Source organism: Pteropus medius, unplaced genomic scaffold (assembly GCF_902729225.1).
Source record: "Pteropus medius unplaced genomic scaffold, Ma_sr-lr_union100, whole genome shotgun sequence".
In the NCBI taxonomy this organism is placed as follows: Eukaryota; Metazoa; Chordata; class Mammalia; order Chiroptera; family Pteropodidae; genus Pteropus; species Pteropus medius.
This window is the reverse complement of record NW_024355206.1, coordinates 6,810,688-6,829,387: the sequence shown is the minus strand read 5'-3', so window position 1 is coordinate 6,829,387 and position 18,700 is coordinate 6,810,688. Positions and strand designations below refer to the sequence as shown.

The 18,700-nt window shown below is 35.9% G+C and overlaps 1 protein-coding gene across 1 annotated transcript in view; it reads left to right on the top strand.

Annotated features, from left to right (window-relative positions):
• The window catches only part of ETFA (electron transfer flavoprotein subunit alpha), a 54,758-nt gene that overhangs the window by 13,841 nt on the left and 22,217 nt on the right, over positions 1-18,700 (top strand). Inside the window, exons 5-9 of the mRNA XM_039858376.1 lie at positions 5,268-5,367; positions 5,929-6,039; positions 6,643-6,744; positions 7,900-7,968; positions 10,515-10,597. Of these exons, the coding sequence (XP_039714310.1) occupies positions 5,268-5,367; positions 5,929-6,039; positions 6,643-6,744; positions 7,900-7,968; positions 10,515-10,597 (465 nt within the window). The remainder of the gene's footprint in view (positions 1-5,267; positions 5,368-5,928; positions 6,040-6,642; positions 6,745-7,899; positions 7,969-10,514; positions 10,598-18,700) is intronic.

Sequence of the window (18,700 nt, the reverse complement as noted above, 5' to 3'; positions counted from 1 at the left end):
ATGATTTAAATACTTTCATGAGTCTTGAGTTTCTGTGATGACAGTTCACCTAAAAGACTGTTAAACCAAGAAAGGGTGTTTGTTGTGTCTGGTTAGCTCGATTTTAACATGTTGGCCTTGATTGCTGCGTGGCAACAAGTGAGAGTTTGGAGAACCAGAGTCGTAATGGTAGCTGGTGCTGCAGCCTCTGAATGAGGCTGTAATGAGAAAGAGTCCATCAGATGAAGCTTCACAATTGGCTCTAACAGGCCTTCTCCAGCTGTGGTTTTCAGATACCAGTTTTATACTAGTGTGCTAGAATTTTTATATCTGTTGTCTTTGTGCATGAAAACACTGGCAGTTAAAGTCTCTCCTTCCCTGAAACCATGAGGTTAAGTCTGCCGGATAATGTAGAGATAGATCTGTTTACTGTCTATCCTCACAAGACATTTAGATGGAAGATCAGACCTGAAAAAACATATGCCTTTAAACACCATGGTAAATTTTTTTCAAGATGTGCTGAAATAAAACAAGGGATAAGTGAAGAACAAGTTTAAATACATTTAAGTGTCAAGCAATTTAGAAAGTTCTAAAATTTTTAAAATAGACACAATCTGGATAAAATTTGTGAGAATCTTCTGAGCCAGGTAACAATATTGCAGTAGTATTCCCTGAACAGTTAAAGAGAGTTGTTCAGGGAAAGAGTTATTTTCTGGAGCAGGCTTTAGATACTGACAAGTTTGGTTTGTTTTAAAAGCAGGTCTTTCTAAACCTCTTATTTATCACGTTAGAACTATGTTTAATATTTTAATTGTTTTCTTGAATGCTTTTTTAAAATATCTGAGCTGATGTTATTTTTTTAAATTTGATTCTTTTAAATTTTTTAAATTTTAATGTTTTTCCTTTTCACCCATCCCTTATTCTTTTTCACTTTGGCAAGCATCAGTGGGTCTGTTTGTGTTTTATTTTGTTTATTCATTTTTTTTTGATTCCACATATAAGTGAAATCATACAGTATTTGCCTTTCTCTGACTTACTACACTTAGCTTAATATCCTCTAGATCCATCCATGTTGTCGCAAATGACAAAATTTTATTCTTTTTTTATTGAGCACTATTCCATTGTATATATGCACCATATTTTTATCCACCTATCATTGAACACCTCGGTCGCTTCCATAACTTGGTTATTATAAATAATGCTGCAGTGAACATAAGGGTGAATGTATCTTTTCAAATTAATGTTTTTGTTTTCTTAGGATATATACCAAAAAGCGGCAGCTCTTTTCTTAATTTTTTGAGGACTCTTTGTCTTTTATCCATAGATGCTACACCAGTTGACAGTCCCATCAACAGTGAACCAGGGTTCACTTTTCTCCACTCTCTCTCCAGCATTTCTTTGTTGAGTTTTTTGATGATAGCCATTCTCAAAGTTGTGACATGGTATCTTATTGTGGTTTTGATTTGCATTTTCCTGATGATTAGTGATGTAGAGCATCTTTTCATGTCCGTTGGTCATTTACATGTCTTCTTTGGAGAAATGTCTGTTCAGGTCCTCTGCCCAGTTTTAAATCAGATTGTGTTTTGGGGGTTAAGTTGTATGAGTTTCTTATATAGTTTGGATATTAACCCCTTCTTGGATGCATCATTGGCAGATATCTTCTCCCATTTATTAGATTGTCTCTTTGTTTTGTGATGGTTTCCTTCTCTTTGCAAAATCTTTTTATCTTGATATAGACCCGTTTGTTTATTTTTGCTTTTATTGCCCTTGCCTGAGTAGACATATCCAAAAAGATATTGCTAAGACTGATGTCAAAGAGCTTACTGTCTGTGTTTTCTTCTAGGGGTTTCATAGTTTCAAGTCTTACCTTTAAATCTTTAATTTATTTTGAGCTTATTTTTGTATGTAGTGTAAGAAAGTGACTCAGTTTCATATTTTTCTTGTTATCTGTCCACTTTTCCCAGCACTATTTATTGAAGAGCATGTCTTTACCCCGTTGTATATCCTTGCCTCCTTCGTCGTAGACTAATTGACCTTATAAGTGAGGATTTATTTCTTCTGGGCTCTCTATTCTATTCCATTGATCTGCCTGCCTGTTTTTTTTTTGCCAGTACCATACTGTTTTGATTATAGCTTTATAGATCGAAATCAGGGAGCACGATATTTCCCACTTTGTTCTTTCTCGAAGTTTTTTGTTTGTTTGGGGTCTTTCGTGGCTCCTTAAAAAGTTTGGGATTAGTTTTTCTAGTTTTGAGAAGATTGCCATTGGCATTTTAGTAGGAATTGCATTGAATCTGTTTATTTTTGTAGTTAGTAAAGACATTTAAAAAATATCCTTTTAATCCATGAATGTGGTATATCCTTCCATTTATTTGTATCTTCTACAATATCTTTCTGCCGTATCTTACAGTTTTCAGAGTACAGATCTTTCACGACTTTCATTAAATTTATTCCTAGGTACTTATGCTTTTTGATGTGATTGTAAATGAGTTGGTTTTCTTAATTTCTTCTTCTGATCATTTGTTATTGGTGTATATTATTTTGTATTCTATAACTTTACTGAATTCATTTATTCTGGTAGTTTTTGGTGGAGTCTTTAGGGCTTTATACACAGTATCATGCACATAAAAATTTTACTTATCCCTCTCTGATTTGGATGCCTTTTACTTCTTGTCTGATTGCTATAAACTTCCAATACTCTGTTGAATAGAAGTGATGAAAGTGGACATCCTTCTCTTGTTCCCGATCTAAGAGGAAAAGCTTTCAGCTTTTCACCGTTGAGTGTGATATTAGCTGTGGAGTTGTCATATATAGCCTTTATTATGCTGTGGTATGTTCCTTTTATGCCCACTTTGTTGAGAGTTTTTATAATGGGATGTTAAATTTTGTCAAGTGTTTTTTCTGCATCTGTTGAGGCGATCATATGATTTTTATCCTCCATTTTGTTATTGTATTATGTTGATTGGTTTATGGATGTTGAACCATCCTTGCATCCTGGGATAAATTCCATTTGGTCTTGAGGTATAATCCTTTTAATGTATTGCCGAACCTGGTGTGCTAATATTTTTTTAATTTATATTTATCAAACTGGCCTGTAATTTTTTTTGTACTGTCTTTGTTTGGTTTTGGTATCTGAAGTAATACTGAGCGGTAGAATGAGTTTGGAGGCATTCATTCTTCTTTGATTTTTTGACTTGCTTAAGAAGAACAGGTAGAATTCACTTGTGAAGCCGTGTGGTCCGGGGTTTGTTCAGAGTTTTTTGATTACTGCTTCAATTTCACTGCTAGTAATCAGTCTGTTTAGATTTTTTTTTTCCTGGTTCACCCTTGGAAGGTTGTATGCTTCTAGATGTTTATCCATTTCTTCTAGATTGTTGAATTTGTTTGCATGTTATCATTTATAGTATTCTTTAGTGATTCTTTGTATTTCTGTGATGTTAGTTGTCACTTCTTTCATTTATGATTAGATTTGTTTGGGCTCTCTTTGTCTTCATGAGTTTTGCTAAAGGTTTGTCAATTTTATCTTTTCAGAGAACCAGTTCTTGGTTTCATTGATCTTTTCTATTCTTTTTTAGTCTCTATTTCATTTATTTCTTTCTGATCTTTTTTTACCCCCCTCTCTTCTGCTCACTTTGGGCTTTGTTCTTTTTAGTTCTTTGAGGTATAAGTTTAGATTGTTTATTTGAGAATTTTCTAGTTTCTTGAGGTAGGCCTGTATAGTTATGAACTTCTCTCTTAGAACTGCTTTTGCCGAATTACATAATTTCAAACCTTTTATTTTCTAAGAGATCTTAATGTTTTCTAATTATGGTGTTATAAACTACAAGTACTTTTCAGTAGCTTTTCTACTTTGGTTGAAAGACGATTACTATATAATGTAGGTAACAAACTAAAAATTAGAAAATCTTTCCTGTTGGAATTATGACAGCTGGAAAATTGATGCAGGCTGTGAACACTTGTAAGCATCAAATTATATAGAACCACTTATTAGATATAGATTAGGTATCCGGGAAATAGAGGACATAAAACCTCTGCCTTCAGGGTGCTTATAAATTTAGTTGAGGGCATGTTTATTAGGAATTATTTTAAATCAAACTACATGTAATTGCTATCTAAATAGTGTAATTATACATGCATGTGGAAGGATCTAGAATAAAGGAGTAATTAGAAGGCGATGCTGAGAGAATTCCAAGAGAGCAGGGAGGTTTAGCGACGGAATGAGGAGAGGGACTTGAGCACTGTCACAGTGAGAAGGACTTGCCCACTAGAGGGGGCGTCTGTCGTGTGCCGTCACGTTCAGGAGACACCATCGAGTGAGCACTGTGTAGAGAGCAGTGTGGCATTCAGCTTTACTAGTTGTGTGATGGAAGCAACACTTCCCTTTTTGATTACATTTAGATTATGTCACCATCTAAGAATCTTTGAGTGTAGAAAGTTCAGATATTCAGTCTTTACTAACCGACTCTCTCTTAGAATTTTGGACTAGAAGCATAGAGAGTCTTTTCCTCTGACATGAGGTAAGGCAACTGATATCTGGGGATGCTGTGGCTTTCCCAGTGATCCCTGCTAGCGAGAGCAGAGTTATCACGTGTCTCTATCCCAGAGCCGTGATAGGTGTATACAGGAAAAATATTTATGCTACTTTGCCTTGCTCTTTTTATACATGCTATATAGGTTGTGCTTCAGCTTTCTAATTTTTATGGTTACATAAGATTACATTATATGGATGATTTATAAACCTATCCCCTGTTGATGGACATTTAGGTTAGTTTTGCTTTTTTTTATGCAATATCAATTTTTTAAAAGGTGAAAATGTCTCCTTTGAAATCATTTCTTTTATATATGTCAGGTCAATATATACAAGTATATTCTTTCTTAGTATTTGAGAATTTTATTACTCTTCTAAATATTTTTCTATTTTATCTAAATTCAGTAATTCATAAATGTCACACTTTATAAGTAATATTAAAACAATATTGTATCTCATAATTCAACATATTGAGTTAAGGTTGTTTATTAATATAAAACTCATAAATTCTTAATGCAGTTAGAGTAATGATAGATGCTCACTTAATCTCAAAGCTATCCAAAAAATTGTGCTTTAAGTTGTATGTCTAAAGATGTATGTGAAATATGAAATATTTTAATTAAAATTTCTACAGAATGTGTATTTAAAGAATGTCATTGTCAGTAGTTTTTAACCATTCAGGTAGGTGTGTAACTTACTGCTTATTTTACTTTTAGAACAGGTAGGTAGGTGTGTAACTTACTGCTTATTTTACTTTTAGAACCTTTTGCCCAGAATAGCGGCCAAACTTGATGTTGCCCCAGTTTCTGACATCATTGCGATCAAGTCACCTGACACATTTGTGAGAACTATTTATGCAGGTGAGTGCACAAAGAAAATAATTAATAAACATGTTAAGTTTTTGTAAATTTTAAAAGCAGAAATTAATCTTGAAGATTGGATTTTTTAAAAAGTCATACACTTGCTTGAAATATACTATCTTACGTGTCTCAAATTCTTTTAAAATCTTGGCACATTGCACTTCATGTTCTTCATGCCCTATCATGTTTTCACTTATTTTCGTCTCAACACATGAAGTAGCTTCCCTCTTACTGAGCCGTTCCAGCTCATACTGTTGAGTTACTGATTGTGGTATTTTGGAGAGGGAAGCTTTTGTTTACATGTGCCTTATTAGTGTGGCTGCCTGTTCCAGTTACTTGCTTCCAGGCAAGTCAGCACTTGTCCTATTTATAAAGATGTTCAGTGTTAAGCAAATATCTACTGATATGATTCTTCAATGCTACGGTCCTTTGTCCTATACTTAGTAAAGGTAGAAAACTGGCCTACAGTTATTTCTGCCTTGTCTTTGTGAAGTAAATTCTGAACCTCTAAGGAATACTTTTGTTGCCTTTCATTTTTTTTTAATACATTGTGTATTTTAGGAAATGCTTTATGTACAGTGAAGTGCGATGAGAAAGTAAAGGTGTTTTCTGTCCGAGGAACATCTTTCGAAGCTGCAGCAACAAGTGGAGGTAGCGCCAGTTCAGAAAAGGGTGAGTGTTAATTTGGGGTTTATATTGTGTTTCTTGATTTTTAGTGCATAGATTAGAGTAGTATAAGAGGTGATCTCTAGTTAAATTTCTAATGCAGAGTACTTGATAGCTCAATCTAAATGATATCCCCCATCTTATACAAAAATAAGAAATATTTATGACATGCTTTTTTTCATATCATTTTTGGTACTAGGATAGTAGCTTTGGTAGATAATAGGAGTGGAGAGAGGGTCCAAAAGATTACTGTCCTCTCACTGTTTCCTGTCATGGTCCTCGGGAGATTCAGTAAGCGTGTAGAGTGTCACACTTTAACATATTTAGTATCTTATTTTAACCTCAGAGAGATAGGGTTCTTCCCGTTTTACAGGTAGACTCAGCATTAAATGACTTCTCAAAAGTCATATAGCTAATGAGGTGAAAGCTGGAATCTAGTCCCTTTAAGTCTCTCAAAAAATCAGAGAATGAAAGAAGGAGCAGAAAAAATGCACAGTAACATACTTAAATTTTATGAAATTAATTTTTTGTGTGTTTCTCTTAAAAATTCTTATTTTGGAACTTCAACTCATGGTCCTTTTTTCGTTATATATGTATCAATGCGTGTAGCATCAGATACTTCCCCGGTGGGGCTGTCGGAATGGCTTGACCAGAAATTAACAAAAAGCGACCGGCCAGAGCTAACTGGCGCCCAGGTGGTGGTGTCTGGTGGTAAGTGAGATGTGTGATGTATTGGTTTTAAAACATGACGTAAGCTTAAGATACTTTGATTTTATTAATATTTCTTTTAGAGGAGCACAGATTTTTTCCCCCAAAGGTAAGAAGTAGGTAAGTTGCAAGTATTATTCCCATTTTACCAATTAATAAGTGAAATCATAAACTTAATACACGATTTGGGCTTTCTGTTGCAAATCTGAGTCCCTGGCACCAGGGGGGAGCATTTTACAGATCTTGTCTCCATAACTGCAACTTGATATCTTTGTTTTGTTGACCGACCTCCATGTTATTCTGAAGAGTATGGTTGCTTCTGAATCGTAAAAAGAACAGGTTGGACTCAGGGCCCTGTTGTATGCTTCCTAACCCTTCACTCTACTTTGAAAGATTCCCAGTGCTGGCTGGGTCGGTCCCTGTGAATAACTCTTTGAAAGTTTCTTCACATTTAGTATCAAAGCTGTTAATATTGTGCAAGACTTTCTTCTTTTTGTATGTCATGCTCCTTACTTTAAAAAAACAAACAAACTTTATAGTCTGCTATGATTTTAAAATCTTTCCAAACTAAACATCGAGCAAAATAATTAAGCATCCAGACGGCTCTGTATTGCAAGGGCCACTGAGAAGAAATAATGTAATATTTCAAAAAGATATTTCTGACTCTTTTATTCACTTATTTCTTCAAGAAATGTTTATTGGGTGTCTTTTCCATGCCCGGCCCATTGCAAAGTGCTGGAGAAACAGAGGAAAAAGCAGGGCTTCTTGCTGTGAAGAAGTTTGAAGTCGAGTGCAGTGCCTTCATTCAAATAATAAATAACTTCATTCAGTCATCACTCAATGAAGTTTTGCAGAATACTGTGGATATAGCAGTGACCAAATAGATATGGATCCTCCAGTTAAAGAGATTTTAAACACTGATTATATAATGAGTTGACCCTGGCTAGTTAATTGTAGTAGTGTTGAATGCTTTATAGGACAGATACAGGACTATCATTAGGGAAGTCAGGAGAGGCTTTATAGAGGAGGTGGCATATTTAATGTGGCAGATGTGTAGTACAAAGACCACTCAGGTACACAGAGTTGCAAAATTTTTATAGAATGGAGTTTATGTTTGCTTAATTTGTTTTTTTTCACCATCTTTTTTTTTTTAATGAGGTCGGGGTTTGAAGAGTGGAGAGAACTTTAAGTTGTTATACGATTTGGCAGATCAACTTCATGCTGCAGGTAAAGTTGTTTTCTTCAGTGGAAGAATGTTCCCTTTTCATTGGAAGTATTTTTTCTTCATTATTTCATTTTATGTATAAGTCACTCAAGGGTGCAGATTATTTTGCTTTCTCTGGTTTTTAAGTTTACTCTCTGAAACAGTTTTCCTTAGTCTCCAAATAAATGGTATAGCATTCAGCGAGGAGAGGGTGTCCTCATTCTTTCTAGTTATGTTATACTCTTACATTTCCACGTCTTAGTAGTTTTTTCCATTTTAAAAAACTTCAATTCCTACTCTGGATTCCGGAATGCATTTATTTTTTTTCTCTGTATTGGTGGTCTAATACTTTCATGCAAATAGAAATTAACATTTGATATTATTTTAAAGTTGTCATTAACCATTTATATGAAACACAACTTGTTATTAAAAGTGTATTGATGAGTTACTCAGTCATGAACAATGTGCACGGACCTCGAGGGTATAGGTTAAGTGAGCAGAAGAGTCACCTGATCCGATACATATTAAAAGGATCACTCTGGCTGCAGTTTTGAGACTAGACTGTAGGGGGAAAGTACAATAACAGGGAGATCAGTTAGCTATTTCATCCATTCAGGTGGGAGATGCTCATGATTTGAACCAGGTTAGTAGCAGTAGATGTGGGGAGAAATAGTCATTTTGGGGGTGTATATTTGAAGGTAGAACCATTGGGATTTCCTAACATTGCATATGGATTACGAGAGAAAGTTTTTATCTGGCAACAGGAAGGATGGAGTTGCCGTTAGCTGAGATGGAGAAGACCCCAAGTGTGCTGTTTCCAGGGAGAGATCAGGAGTTCAGTTTGGGGCATCTTAAGTTTTGAGATGTCCAATTCTAGACATCCAAGTAGAGATGCCAGTTAAGCAGTTGGTAACGGGATGTGGCGTGCAGTGAAGGAGTCTGGGCTGGAGCTATAAAATCAGTTGCATTTAGATGGTGCTTGAAGCCATAAGATTGGATGAAACCACTAAGGGCCGTGAGTGGCAATAAGAAATAATAGATCCCAGGACCGAGCCCTAGACAACACTGTAAGATTAAGAGGCAGAGGAGAATAAAAACCAAAAGGAGTGGTGGCTGAGGCAGGGACCAGCACAGAGGCTGGTGTTTTGAGTCCAGGAGGAAGCGTTTCAGTAAGGGAGGGCGGAGCGGCCACTGTGTCCAGAGTGCCGCTGATAGGTCAGAGAAGGTGAGATCTGAAAAGCGACTAATGGATTTAGCCACTTCAAGCTCATTGGTGACCTTGAACAGTTTTAGTGGAGCGGGCAGGGCAAAGACCTGATTGAAATGGGTTTAAAAAATTGGTCCTAGGTAGTGGTTACGTGGCCGTATTCACTTTTCGATAAGCCGTTGAGCAATACATTTGTGATTTGTGTGGTTTTCTGTATGTTTATTATATTTTAATAAAAAAGATTTGAGACATAGAAAGAGTGACCTGGAATTAGAGACAGTGAATACAGACAGCTCTTTAGAGGGATTTCAATACAGCAGAGCAGTAGCTAGAGGGAGAGCAGCCCCAAAAAGGGACTTTTTAAAAGATGGAACAGATGATAGCATGCTTACATGCTGATGGGAACGCTCCAGTTGAGAGGGAAGATTGACCACACAGGAGAGAGGGAGAGTTGCTGGAGCAGTGTCCTTGAGTGGGCAAGAGGGACTAGGGACACAGCATCAGGTTGACAGGTTGTGTGTGTGAGCTGGAGCATGTGGAAGGTCTCTTCTGATTGTTTCAGTTTTTTAGTGAAATAGGAAGCAAGATCATCAGCTGGAAGTGAGGATGTTAAAGAGTGTTGGAAGTTTGAAGGGAGAGGAAGAGATAGGAAATTATAGTTTGAGAAAGAGTGAGAAAATTAAGCCTGTTTATTAAAAGTAGAACCCAGTTAACAGGCTGAGTGTTGGGGTTTTATGCAGTCGTGCTGAACTACAGGAGAACAAGTACGGAGAAGGGGAAGACATTGCTTAGTCAGTTAACCAGAGATGGAAGTTTTGCCATTTGTGTGTGATGATTTCAGGAAGGCACGTTGCAAAGGAGTGATTAGAGCACTGATCGTAGAATTTAAGGGAACAGGATTGGAGAGGTCAGTGAGCAGAGGTGTAGGCCACAGTGGGGTCAGAGGGCTGTTGGAGTTGGGCACTAAAAGGGGTCAGCTGGTAAGAGGAAGTCACAGAGAAATGCTGGAAATGGGAATTATTGAGGGAGGTGGGTAATGGAAAGGTTGGAGATATGGCCACGGGTGTGGCTGAGGTGACATGAAGGACAAGATGACTGGAAGAGGATCGTTCAAGGAACCAAGAAACCAGGGTGTTGAAATCTCTCAGGATTAAGACAAGATGAGTATTGGAGAACGTGACAATAACTCAGAAGCTAAAAATCATTGAGAAATTACGAGGATTGACCTAGTGGTTAATAAAGGAAGGCCTTAATAAAATAAATTTCTAACTGTACTACATCAGTGTCTTTTTTTAGTTACCAGTGAATATCCCAACTAGTTGAATAATCGGACTTAAAAAAATGACATTTTTTTCCCCTTAGTTGGTGCTTCTCGTGCTGCTGTTGATGCTGGCTTTGTTCCCAATGACATGCAAGTTGGACAGACGGGAAAAATAGTAGCCCCAGTAAGTACCGCAGCAAAATAGGCTGCGCAGAATTCTGTGGGCATAAGAACTGTATGTATTTGTCGAACACTCATCTCTATGATTTATGTCCTATTCCGTGTACTTAAGCAGTTAGCCATTATGTGAATGTACTCTTTTCACAAGGTCTGTGGATTTCTTAGTTTCAGTAAAATGCTTAGCAGTTCCTAAAGCCAGCATTGTTTTTGAGATATTTTAAAGCAGTGGGACACTGGTCGAATTCATATTATAACACCAAATTCAAAATTGGTAAAAGCAGCATTTTATTGTTAAGTAGATTTTGTAAGTTCACAGTGACATTTGTTTACCATAATGCCTGTATATTAGGAATCAATCAGCAAAAGCAGTCTATATTAATGAACACAGATTCTCAAAATCAGAAGCTGTATGAATGACAGTTGTAGCCTTACATCTTCTGGAACACCTGCTTTATTTCTGTATTTTGTCTAGTTGTATGAAATTCAGAAAATTCTGATCCATATAGATAAGTGACACTAGAAAGTTCTTCAGTTAAACCTGTCCAGAACTTAGGAAAGGAATGCTTTGATTTCAAAGTCGAATCAGTAACAATATCTAATGATTGTTCACGTTTCTTAGATGATCCAAGTTTTCAGTGATTAGGGTTCTCCGCCAGTTTAAATCTTTATTGTTTAGAAGAAAGTGAGTTATTTACATAGTTTTGAAACAAGATACAGATATCTCACGCTTTTCAAAAGTTTGTGTCAAGACACTTTGCTTTTAGGAAGATCTACATTAGTACTCGTTTCGAGGATTTTTCTTTTTAGAAAAAAAACATGAAAAGCGAACATCACATTCAGTGTTCGTTCTGCAGGTGTGGAGGCAGCAGCACCCCAAGCAGTTAGTGCTATTTTAGGGTTCATATGTTGTTTGATATGATTTAGTATGTTGTTTTGGGGGTCTGAGAACTCTCAAAAAGTTTTCCATATACATTAATGATCATTGCTTTTTTGTTTTATGCCATTTTGGCTTATGAAAAGTTTCATAGGACTGCTCTACTTTTGGATAGTGGAGAGAAACCTATATTAAGTTGTAGCCCTTTTAAAAAATCTGGTATCTCAGTGCCCTGTTCTATCAGATGTCCATTCAGACTTTCAAGAGTCAGAATTCTAAGTCTTTTCTTTGAGGTTTGTTTCGAAGTGCTTGTTCAGTCTTGCCCATTTTAAAATCCGGTTCTTGTCTTTTTCTTGTCTCTTTGTAGAAGTTCTGTATATAACCTGTGTACAAATTCTTGGTCAGATACATGTGCTGTGAATATTTTTTTCCCATGCTGGGGCTTTCCTTTTCATTTTCTTTTGACAAGCAGAAATTTTTAATTTTTATCAGATCTAATGTATTGGTCTTTTGTGGTTAATACTTTTTGTGCTGTTCACCTTATTCAAAGTCAGATAAGATGATCTCAGAATCTGAAATAGGTACTGAAACTACTTAAAAATGAAGTTACAAAACCATGTGACCTGTTTACTTGTGATTCCATGTTCATTAGGCTGCGAAAGAGCATTTTTGGAGTAGATGAGCTCGCGCCTTCCATGGAATTTGATGAGTGTGGCACACGTATGTTTTTGGTGGGAATCTTGTTTGTCCAAGTCTACATGAGTAGAAAACTTCAGGCTTGAATCTACAACCTTCCTAATCAGTAATACTTCTACAAGATATTCAAAGACATGCACCGAGGTGGCAAATGGACTTTTATTTATTTTGGCTGAAAGGGAGCACTTGTTATTAAGTCAAATAGCAGAATGACAGGGAATGAACAGTGGCATCCTTAACTATTGAAAATAAATGTCATACATTCCACTTTCTTCAACCTCACTGTTGTGAATATAGAATTATCAAAATTTTTTATAAGGAATTTAAATTTATGAAAGCTTTTGAAGACTTTCTTTAATGTAAATCATGCAATCTCTAGAGATTCTGATTCATTAATTCTGAGTTAGGCCTGGACATCTATATATATGTGTGCGTATTTTTATTTAAGGCTTTAAAACTTTTGGAACCCATCTCAGGTCTATAGAAAACTTGTAAATAGAGAGCAAAAAACCTTTATTTGGGGGACCATTTGAGAGTACGTTGCTGAGATGGTGCCCCATCATCATCTAATATGTAGGACATTATCCTGCATAACTACAGTACAACCTTTAAAGTCAGGACATAAACACTGATCGTTTTAATCTTGTCTCATCATCGGACCCCATTCAGATTTTGCCAGCTGTCCCAGTAATGTTCTTTATAGCAAAAGCGTCTAGTTCAGAATCATGTGTTGCATATAGTTGTCGTGTGTCCTTCCATTGTAAACAGTTCCTGGCTTATATTGACTTTGATGACTTTGATATTTTGGGAGATTATAGGACAGCTGTTTCAGAGATTAGAATGTCCATCAATTTGGATTTGTCTGATGTTTCCTCACAATTCAATTGAGGTTGCACATCTCCAATAGGAACATCACAAAAGTGATATTTTATTCTCTCAGGTGGTACACAGTTTCATTTTGTCTTATTACTAATGATTTTCACTTTGATCATTCGATTAAGGTGATACCTGTCACACTTCTGTACTGTAAAGTTGCTTTTCCTTTTGTAATTAATAAATGATTTATGCAGAGGTACTTTGAAATGCCGTGAATACTCCAGTTCTCCTCAAACTTTAAATTTATTCATTTATATCAGTATGAATGTATAGTTTTTATTTTATTCAGTGGTGAAAATCTGTTGTTATTGATGTAGAAATTATCCCACATATGGCCAGTGAGGACCTTCAGGGTGGCTTCTGTGTCTTTTTGACATGGTCTTACCATTCTTTGAGCCCCTTCTTACTTTCTGACTGAATAAGATGTTCCAAGCCCATTTAGTACTTTCCCGTCCCAGCCCTGGAATCAGTGTTTTCTCCAAGGAGCCCTGGTTCCTTTTAGTGAAAAATGGTGTTTAGAAGACAACTGAGTGGTAGTTGCGTTCTTCACTACGGGGGTGTCGCTGTTCCCAGGGCCTCTCAGTGAGTTTTCTTTGTTGGTGTATCTGACAATTAACTCAATTTCTTTAATAGATTTAGGGCTGTTCAGGTTTTCTATTTTATTTTGAGCCTCTTTTGCCAAGTGATATGTTTCAAGGAATTGGTCAAGTTCTTCTAGGTTGTCAAATATATTGGATAAAGTTGTTTATAATATTGCCCTGTTTTTCTTTTATCATCTGTAAGATCTAGAGTGATAGCTCCCCTTTAATTTCTGCCATTGGTAATTTGTGTCTTGTCTCTTTTGTTCCCTTCTCTTCATCAGTTTAGGTAGGAATTTATAAAAAAAAATTTTAAAAATCTCTTCAGTTATCTACCTTTTAAACATAAGAGCTTTATTGAGTTAAGTAGTTACTTCAGCGGCTTTTAGTATGTTCACAGGGTTGCCCAGCCATCACCTCCGTCAGTTCTGGAACACTTTCATCACCCCGAAAAGAAACTGCATACTCATTTCTTCCCAACTCCCCTAGCCCTAGTCAACCATCGACCTTTCTGTCTATATAGATTTGCCTATTCTGGACCTTTCATATAAATGGAATCATATAATATGTGGCCTTTTATGAGTGACTTTTTCATTTAGCATAATGTTTTCAAGGTTTATTCATGTCATTAGTATTCCGTGTTATTGCCAAATAGTATTCCATTACACGGATATACCACATTATCTGTCATCTGATGGGCATTTAGGTTGTTTTTCCTTTTTGGCTCTTATGAATGATACAGATATGAATATTTATGTACAAAAGTTTTTGTGTGGACATATGTTTTCATGCTTCCTGGATATATACCTGGGAGCAGAATTGCTAGGGCACATGGTAACTCTGTGTTTAACCTTTTGAGGAAGTGGCACACTGTTTTCCAGAGGAGCTACGCCAACAGTTTACCAACTTTTAGCTTAAATTTTTTTTTTATTTTCTTTTTACTGCCTTTTGCTCTTAATTTCCTTCTAATTACTCTTTGGGTTCACCTAACTCTTAAGGTAGAACTTCATTAAATTTATATTTTGCTTGTTTTTAAATGTAAACATTAAAGTTATAAATTTCTTCTAAGCACTGCTTTAGCTTGATCCCACAAATTTTGATGTGTTGTGTTTTTTCATTCATTTAAAAATTTTTCTAATTTAGAAAGTTAGAAATGTTTACTTTCTAGATACGTTTTTTTCCCTACATAGTTTTCTATTATTGATTTCTAATTTAACTTTGGAGATCATCTTTTTAATATTCAGTCTTAAAATTTTTTCGTGACTTATATTATAGCCTAGCAAGTGCTATATCTCGGTGAACACACTGTGTGCACTTGAAAAGAATGTATATTCTGCCTCTAGACACTGCAAGAAAAAAGATTAATGAACTTGAAGATATGGTGGCAGAAACTATCCAAAATGAAATAAGAGAACTAAGAAGAAAATACAGGAAAAACAACGGACAGAGCATTGATAAACTGTGGGACAACTTTAGGGAGGCCTAATATATATGTAATTAGAACAGGAAAACTATTTGAAAAAATAATGACCAGGAAATTTCCAAATGTGATGGAGACTTCTTTAAAGAATGATAAAAGGAAATTCTTAGTAGTAGAGAAAAATATGAATGAACTAAATGCTCCAGTCAAAAAGCAGAGATTGTCAGAATGTGTAAAAGGCGAGACTCAACTATATGTTACCTATAAGAAATACAGTTTAAATATAAAAGAAAATATACATTGAAAGGGAAAGGATAGAAAAATACCATACAGACAGTAAGCATAAGAAATCTGGAGTGTCTTTATTAATATCAGATAAAGTAGACTTCAAGACAGTACTGCCAAAGATAAAGAGGGACATTATGTAATGATAAAAGAAATCAGTTTATCAAGAGACAGAACAATTATGAATGTACGAGTACGCAATAGCAGACTCAAAATACATCAAGCAAAAACTGACAAGTGAAGTGAGAAACAGACAAACCCATAATCATGATTGGAGATTTTTAGGAAACACAAAAATACAGATACATTCTAGTGGTTATCAGAGTGATGATTTCTTCAAAAGTTACGTAGCCACTGGAAAACCCACTATACAGTTGCGATAGTGTAAGAGAAAAGGGCAGACCCCATTTTAGTATTACTGTGAAAACAGTTTTGACCTTGCAGACTGCCAAAAGGTCTTGGAGCTTCCAGGGATGTGCAGACCATATAGTCAGCATCACTGGCCTAGTACTTTTCGGATTATAGACAGTGAATAACGTGTGTAGAGATTCTAGTTTCTGTTATATTCCTATTAAGAATATTAATTTTTTGTTTTAGCAGGCAATTAACTTGGCTGAATTCAAACTCCAAACTCTGTCCTTTCCTTTACTCCTAGCCATAGGGGCTTAGAAGCCCTAACCTTGCATATCTCTCATATAGGAGTCAGCCAGAGTTTCGAGCAGCATATGTGTGCAGTTTGTTGTTCTTCCTCTGGAATTTTTTCCTTACTTTCCAGCTAATGTGGCAGCCACAAATACTGTCTTGTGTGTGTGTGTTTCCTCAGCTAATAAGACTGCAGGTTTCTGTCCAAAGTAACTGCTTTCTGATTGGTTTTTATCCCCCTGTGGGACATCTGCAAATGTCCCAAGGGAGAAAGTAGAAGTATCGGGTGGGTTCATCTCCTGCTCCCTCCCTGCAGAATTCTGGCTTCTCAGATGCTCTCTGTCTCAGTTGCTCTCCAGTGTACTTAAACAGTGACTGTCGGTATTTTAACCCAGTTTCATAGTTTTTCTCCACAGAAGGGTTAGTCTGATATGAGTCATTTCCTCAGGGCTGTAAGCAGGAGTCCTGAGGCCCAGAATTGAATGCATTACCTCACATTGCTCCGACTAGTGCAGAGTTGGATTATCATCTTCCTAAATAACATTTTAATTAATGCTACTTAATATTGCATTAGGTTCTTGGCAGCCATGTCCCAGTGTTTGCGTGTATGATACTTGTGGCTATCCAAAAGCTCTGTCCTCTTCCTCCACCCTTTATTGCCTACTGTAAAACCAAGTCTCCACTGTCAACTAATAATGCAGTGTTTCTTTGTGTTTAAAGCTAAACACAATACTTTCATTTATCTTTACTAAATTTGGATCTGTGTATAGATAGTGGTCGAGTTTCATTCTTTTGCATCTTATGGTCCAGTTTTCTCAACACAATTTATTGTGAGATTGTCTTTTACTCTTTTGTATTTTCTTGGTTCCTTTACTGTAAATCAATTGACCATAATGTATGGATTTATTTCTGGGCTCTCTATTCTGTTCCATTGTTCTATGTGTCTCTTTTTATGCCAGTACCATACCGTTTTGATTACTATAGCTTTGTAATATCATTTGAAATCAGGGAGTATGATGCCTTTGACTTAGATCTTTGTTAAGATTGGATATTGGGGCCATTTTGTGGTTCCATACAAATGTTAGGATTGACATTTTTCTTTGAAAAATGACATTGGGATTTTGACAGGGGATTACATTGAATCTTTAGATTGCTTTGGGTGGTATGGACATTTAAACTACATTAGTTCTTCCAGTCCATGAGTGCAGACTATCTTTTCATTTATTTGTGTCTTCTTCAGTTTCTCTTATTAATGTCTTATAGTTTTCAGAGAATAGGTCTTTCACTTTGGTTAAATTTATTTCTGGGTATTTTATTCTTTTTGAAGGAATTGTAAATTGGATTGTTTTCTTAATTTCTCTTTCTGATAGTTTGTTGTTAGTGTATAGAAGCACAACAGTTTAATATGTGTTAATTTTGAATCTTATAGCTTTACTGAATTCATTTTTTAGATCTAACAGTTCTTTTGGTGGAGTCTTTCAGGTTTTCTGTATATATAATGTCATCTTCAAATAGAGTTAGTCTTATTTCTTTCTTTCTAATTCATATGCCTTTTTTTTCTTGCCTAATTTCTGTATCTAGGACTTCCATACTGTGTTGCATAAAAGTGGCGAGCATTGTGTATCCTTGTCTTGTGATCTTAGAGGAAAAACTTTCTGCTTTAATATTCGTTGAACTAAATACAGTGTCAGATTTGTGCTATGACTAGAATTTAATTAGTAGTAGTTTCCATTTTACGTTTTTTTCTGGATTGCCTTTTGGAAGCTCCATTGATGACTTTACCTTCCTAACCATCCACACATATAAGCATATTGCAGTCATTAAAGAATCTGTAACTTGTTGCCAGGGAAATGTGTTTTTCTGTTTAGTGCATCATCTTCGTGAAAGTAGATTACTTTGTATTTTGGTACTTGACGAATAGACCGGCGGTTCATTTATGATTCTGAGATTAAGCTAATAGTTACTAGATGAAGAAGCAGTAGTTTGGGGGGAGAATTGACCAAGACAAGAAATTGTGTTTCTGGGGTTCTCTTTTGAAAACCCATTAATGTTGGAAAGTCTGTGTAGGAGCAAACTTTATAGAGTTATTTGTATACAGCGGGGACTGAATTTATGGACTGCTTTTCTGACTTGCTAAAGAGCTACAGATTGACAACCCCTTTCATACTGCATTATCCAACTTGGCTTTTAACTCCCAGAGAACCGTGTTCACAAATTGATGCTCTATTCCTTTGGGGTTGGTATAGAAGCATTAAATTGTACTAAAATATTCATATGTGAGTGCATTTAGCTGAAAGCAGTCGATGTCCTGTTCCCAAGAGGACAAAGAGATGCTGCGCGGACCTGCAGCCCAGGAAACACCCTGAGCGCGCTTCTCAGAGGCAATTACATGGCCTGGGTGCTCCAGGCTCTTACAGAGGCGCTTAAAGTGACAAAGGAGAAGTCGTAGAATTTATATGCTGTGGTTTGGTTGTGCAGTAGGTAAAAACTTATTTGCTAAAAATTAGTTCCAGTTGTATCTTCAAGTTATAATTTTATCTTGGATTTATTTTCTTAGCTAATTTTTATTAAACTGATTTCTCTAAACGTTTATTTCAGAGGACTAAATGGAATTCAATGAAGTTTTTGATACATTACCATTTTGTATATAAAGTTAAAATTTTTAACTTTTGGAGTCTTGGATTTTTTTTTATGTATCATAACTTTAACAGCGTGCCACTGTTAAGGTATATTGAC